The sequence below is a fragment of the Neurospora tetrasperma genome (genome assembly GCF_000213175.1).
Source record: "Neurospora tetrasperma FGSC 2508 unplaced genomic scaffold NEUTE1scaffold_4, whole genome shotgun sequence".
Lineage (NCBI taxonomy): Eukaryota > Fungi > Ascomycota > Sordariomycetes > Sordariales > Sordariaceae > Neurospora > Neurospora tetrasperma.
In genome coordinates this window covers 779,239-785,238 of record NW_009799102.1, presented here as the reverse complement: position 1 = coordinate 785,238, position 6,000 = coordinate 779,239, and the positions used below count along the sequence as shown (strand labels likewise).

Here is a 6,000-nt window from a genome sequence, read left to right as displayed (position 1 = left end):
AAAACACGCGATGACTCGTCTACCACACACCACCGCCCACGCTCTTCTTCTCTTTACATTTCTCTCCCTCCACTTTCCTCACCACCGCCACCTCCCCCAACTCCCCCAACTGCACCAACACAACCGATATCAACACAGTCATGACCATCCAAGCCGGCACCAGCTGCCGGCCGCAATCTAACGGGAGCGTATCGATCAGCTGGACACTTGACATCCCTTGTGGCGCTGTCATCTTTTACAACGGGCCGGGGTGAGTGGATGATAATGTGCAGAAGGCTGTGGTGGCTGGGAGGGGTGGGTGTGTTTCGTTGTTGATTTTGACGAGGAAGGGGAGGGTGCACATGCCCCTGGTGGGACGGAGTTGGAGGGTTGTTTGTTAGTGTTGGGAGGGAAGGAGAGAAGGAGGGAAGGAGAGAAGGAGGGAAGATGATTTTGTACTACTACACGCCAGACAGGAAGGCAAGGTACTCTCGACTCTTAACCTACCTAGGTTACTTCAGATGACACAGGATCACAGACATCCAACACTGCAGCCAGTGGTAAGGTCATTTGAATTTCTGTCATCTGGTCTTCTCTTTTTTTCTTCTTTTTTTCCTGTTATTTTCAGTGAATTTTCCTTCCTTTTGTGGTCGGAAGATTTCCTTCAGTTTTCAAGGAGTTGTCTTCACAGCTGAGATGGATGGCAAAGGCAGCATTACCATCGCACGCGTTGGTACCTCTAGGTATCCTCAAACATAATTTGGTGGGGGCGGGTATTCCTTATTTTCACACTCGTTTATTCTGAAGTATCTCCAATAGCTCCATTTCTTTCTTCCGTTTCCACTTCTCGGGTAGCTCTTTCCCATAAGTATCACTTGCTGATGACTGGAATTCGGGATCCCGCCACAGCAACTGATTTGAAACCTCAGTATCAAAACGGAATTAGCATCCACATTCGAGCATTTTCGCATGAATGCATTCGTTTCGCTCCGTCGGGTGACTAAGTGATGCAGTGGTCTCGGCTTTTCCCCAGAAACCCGACACAACCCGATGCAGTCCAATGTCAATTCTTCCTCACTTCACCACCACCACCTCCTCCCCCGGGCCCCTCCGATTAAACTCCGTAGGCAACTCCGCAAACCCATTCCCACAACTCGGCATCTCAACCGGCGGTACATTCCCATTCCCATTCCCCTTAGTAGTTCCTATTCCCCCAACACCCCTCCCTCCACCACTGCCACTGCCACTGCCACTGCCACTGCCTTCCAATTCCATCACATTACTACCAGGTCCACCCGCTTCATCCATGACCCTCCTCATTATCCCAGCCCTGGTCGTCCCCGTCCTCAAAGAAGCCGCATCACTCCACCCATCAACAAACCCATGGCTCCCCACCGTCGTCTCCTTCAACTCCACCATCCCCTTCATTCCCTCATGTCTGGTCAAGCCCCGTTTCGATCTCCCCTTCTTGTAAAAGAAGAAGAAACTCCCGCTGGAAAGGAGAAAGACGACGGTGATGGTTATGCCGACGATGACCCAGACCCACGGGGCGGTTTTGGTGTTGTTGTTGGTACTAGTGATATCAGAGCTTGGTTGTAGAGGTAGTAAAGTGGAATTTATAAGACTTTTGTCCGTGGGGGAGGTGAGTGATGATATCTGGGTTTGTGTGGTGGTGTCGAGGATGGTGGTGAGGGATGTGGGGGTTGATGATGATAACGACGAGGAAGAAGAGGAAGGGGGGGTAAAAGTAGATTGGGGAGCGGAAGTGAATGTTGTAGGTAAGGTGGGTGGGTTGTTCATTGCCGGTGATGTTGTTGGCTTTGATGTTGCAGGTAACGTGGAAGTGGTTGTCTCCGCTTTGTAGTCCACATTTGCACTCGTTGATATCATCGTTTGTATAGCAGAAGTGGAAGAAGTGCTGGAAGTCTTCGTTGTTGCTGTCGTAAACAAATCTCCATCTTGTCCGGCAGTCGGAATTTCCGTTTGAGTTGCTGACGAAGGCGCACTGGTGCTTGCTTGTAACTTGCAATACCCGGTACACTTCATGAACCTCATCGCCAGACTTGCCTTGATCAGCTCCGGATTGTTGCTGTTCTCTTCGATGCATGACTGACACTGGTTGTATTGCTGGAGAAAGTTGCTCCCTGGATCGCAGAGGGCGGGGGACAGTGGGTTTCGTTGGCATTCTAGTTGAGCATTGCCTGTTGACGTTCCCTCTGTTAGTCTACGGTCCAGACGAATAGTAAGAGCTCGATACCATAGGTTGGTAGCGGTAGTATAAATTCAGTTGGATGATAAAAGATTCGGCTTACGGCAGGAATCAGAGCATTGCCGAGGGAAGGATGTGGCGCGTTTGAATGGGTTGCTGAGTTGGTTATTGATATCATGTGCTGATAAAACTCGCATCTTGATGATCCGTCCAAATGTCGAAGGATGAGAGTGGGAGCAAGCCTTTGCCAATACTGAGGAGAGGGTAGGTATTCGGACATGAGCATCATGGAGTTAGTTCTTGTGTCAAAAACGACGGGAACTAGCAACAGAATGTTTGAGAATACAGAAGGACGAGTTCACGATGTACAAACCTATCCTCCCTCTCTCTCACACCACGGTATATGTTTCCCCAATCCCTAGAACAATTGTGTCGTAGTGCCTGCCGTATGGCGATAGCACCGAAGACTCCAAGCCACCAAGCAACTATTTACCACAAAATCAGGTCTTCCATCCCAACCGCCACTGGTATGTTGCTTCCAGCGAAAGGAGGCGTCTGGCCGCTTGTTCTTCCATCACTGTTCATGTTCGTCTAAAGAGTCCTGACATGTAATATCAATCTCCACAATGCAATGTCATATCGTTTCCAAGGGAGAATCATAGGGTGTTTGGCAAACTCATTGTCGTCGAACAGGGGTCTGAGACTCGGTGGTGGTGCACTTGGGCAAACATTCAGACGAACGCCATTCTGATCCCTGGTCGGCTGTTTCGTGGCTCAGACCAATTGCCATGAGGCGGAGGAAACACCGCAAACATCAGTCAGGAGGGGCGTATCTTGCATAGAGGTATTGATAGCACACTGCAACCATATCGAAGACAAAGATGATACAACAATTCAGCGGGCCCCATCGTACTACCCATAGATTTTAGCGTTCCAGCTTGCCAGTTGACGGAAGGCTATCAATTAGGCTCGATATGCGCCTCTCTGGATTTGACCACATATTTCCGTCGGCACTTGTTTGACCAAGGGGTTGGTTGATCAGTAACCCCCCTTTTTCTTTTTCAAAGGCGCGGCAACGTTCAGAGCGATCGATCTTGGAAATACTGGTTTGAGAGAATCCAGATTTTTCATCACCGAGTTGAGTATAAGATGTAGATGCTGAGCAAGAAAATGAAAACCAAGAGAAAGGAATAAAAGTGGATGAGATGATAGAACATAGAAGGTCGTTTGACGTTGGGGGGACGCGTCAAACCGCGATTCCCCACTTATACGCCGATAAGACCCACAGCAACAGTATGTACCTTAACACATATGGAGATCGAATAGCACTAACAATTATTGTCTGACCAATGAAGAGCGCAAGATGAAGTGCGCGGAGGAGAGCTTCGTGTTGGCTTCAATCACGAACTCACGTGTGAGGGGGGAAGAGCAGAAGTATTATCGTGTCTTGAGCAATGTCAAAGTGTGTGTGGACATGATGTATCGACCACTTAGCATACCCAGTCATCCGTAGATCTGGTTGCGTTGAAGGCATTTTGACACGGTATAAGCCAAGCAAAGATATGGTATCATCAGTATTGTAATGAGAGGTATCTTCCCAGGTCCCAATGACACTGACAGCTCGGCCCTTCCACTTTTTCCCTCGACATGCAACACACCACGGAGAACTTTTTGTCGACTAGACGATGCATGCAACCGAAGAAACCAACAATAACATCAAAGGGCTCGGTGCAGTGCATCGTCTAACAATTAGGTACACAGGAAAAGAGACGGGAAAAAAAGAGAACCTTCAATCATGCCTGCCAACCACACATACACACACACACATACGCTGAGAGAGAGAGATAGTAAGAGTCTAAATCAAGCTAGAAATATCCATGTCAGCCGTAACCACCCGCCTGTCTATAATTCCCAAAGACCGAGATTCGCTTAAATACCAAGGGTGAACTCAACGCCGACGTCAATGTCACGAGCTGGGAAAATAAAACAGTTAGCACACACATGCTTTGCTTTGCTTTGCCAAGTTGAAGAATCGAAATAAACTTACCCATCTTGACGACCTTGGAGAGCTGGACAGACTTCTCAGCAGCGCTCTGGAGATCATCGATGGAGAAGATCTTCATGCCAGAGTCGTTGATGAGCTGGCGGGCAGCTTCCATGTTGGTACCCTGGAGACGGGCAATGATGGGGATCTTGAGGTCCAGAGACTTGACCGTGTTGATGAGACCGTGGGCGATGGCGTCGCAGCGGACGATACCACCGAAAATGTTGACAAAGATGGCGGTAACCTTGGGGTCGCTGGTGATGAGCTCGAAGGCCTCCCTAATGGCCGCGGGGGTAGCACCACCACCGACGTCAAGGAAGTTGGCGGGCTGGCCACCGTTCAGCTTGATAATGTCCATGGTAGCCATGGCGAGACCGGCACCGTTGACAAGGCAGCCAATGTCACCATCGAGCTTGATGAAGTTGAGGCCGGCCTGGGCGGCGCGAACCTCATCGGGATCCTCCTGGGTGGTGTCGCGGAGCTTGAAGACGTCGGGTTGCCTGAAATCAGCGTTGTCATCGAAGCCGAACTTGGCGTCCATGGCCATGACCTTGTGGTCAGAGGTCTCGGAAAGAGGGTTGATCTCGATCTGGGTGGCATCCTTCTCGCAGAAGATCTTGTAGAGCTTCTGGATGGTGTCCTTGGCCTCCTCGACGCACTGCTCGCTGAAGCCGAGCTTGGTGGCGATGTCGCGGGCCATCTCATCGGTGACACCGACGTTGATGTCGATGTAGGTGGTGTGGATGGCTTCGGGGTTCTCCTTGGCGACACCCTCAATGTCCATGCCACCCTGGGACGACGAAACAATGACGGGGCCCTGAGAAGCACGGTCCATGAGGACGGCGAGGTAGAACTCGCGGCGGGCGAACTTGCGCTCGCAGATGTAGACAGCGCTGCAGAGACGGCCCTGGGCGCCAGTCTGCTTGGTGATGAGCTTGTGGCCGATCATCTGCTCGGCGAACATCTTGGCCTCGGTGGGGGAGTAGATGACGCGAACACCGCCCTTGAGGCCGTTGTCGAAGGTACCCTTTCCACGGCCACCAGCAAGAACCTGGGCCTTGATGACCATGTCCTCGCCGCCAATCTGCTTGGCGATGGCCTCGGCCTCGGCGCCGGTCCTGGCGACATCACCCTTGGGAACACCGATGCCGTACTGTTATGTGTGGTGTCGCGTTAGAAATCGGGACCGATCGATGGAGTCAGACAGCGACGGGGCGGGGTAGAGAGAGAGAGATAAGCCAATGCTATGGGCACCAGAGCTCTGGGGGTGTGTACTGACCTGACGGAGGAGATCAGCAGAGAGGTATTCGTGAATGCTGAGGGCTCTCCTTTGTTGTTGGGAAACGCTGGGGAGTCTGGAGGCGAGGGGAGCCTGTGTGTTTGGAACATGTTGTCAGCTTGCTTGTTGCTTTGTTTTGGATGCGATGCGATGCGACGGTGCATAGAACAACATCACGGCTGGCTGAGAGGGGGCGCGACGAACCCTGGAGGTGGCAGCAAAGGCAGAAGCCAATGCGCGGTTGCGGCCGAGCTTGAACATGGTGAGGATGCGGCGGATGGGATACGGTAGAGGATGAGGTGGGTTGGTGATGATGTTGGGAGAAGGAATATTTTGCAGCGATTTCAGGGACTGTGAAAATGACGATGCAACACCTGCCAAGTTCTTCCCGCCCGACGAGGGGACTGGACCTAGCTCCCCCCTTCGAGTTCTGCTGCTGTTGGAGACTTGGAGGGCGCTACGGGCCCTGATTAGGACTGATTAGGACCG

General features: G+C 51.5%; 2 protein-coding genes across 2 annotated transcripts; both read right to left on the bottom strand.

The window, feature by feature from the left end:
• Positions 1-1,053: 1,053 nt before the first annotated feature.
• Positions 1,054-2,366, bottom strand: NEUTE1DRAFT_101523 (uncharacterized protein; the record flags this gene model as incomplete). The annotated part of the gene is made up of 2 exons (XM_009853561.1): positions 1,054-2,193; positions 2,292-2,366. 2 exons carry the CDS (start codon positions 2,364-2,366, stop codon positions 1,054-1,056), a joined length of 1,215 nt encoding a protein of 404 aa, XP_009851863.1.
• Positions 2,367-3,622: 1,256 nt separating this feature from the next.
• On the bottom strand, positions 3,623-5,811 carry NEUTE1DRAFT_117246 (uncharacterized protein; the record flags this gene model as incomplete). The annotated part of the gene is made up of 4 exons (XM_009853560.1): positions 3,623-4,161; positions 4,236-5,385; positions 5,512-5,604; positions 5,716-5,811. The coding sequence occupies 4 exons, from the start codon at positions 5,770-5,772 to the stop codon at positions 4,118-4,120; spliced, it is 1,344 nt and encodes a 447-aa protein (XP_009851862.1).
• Between the last annotated feature and the right edge of the window lie 189 nt (positions 5,812-6,000).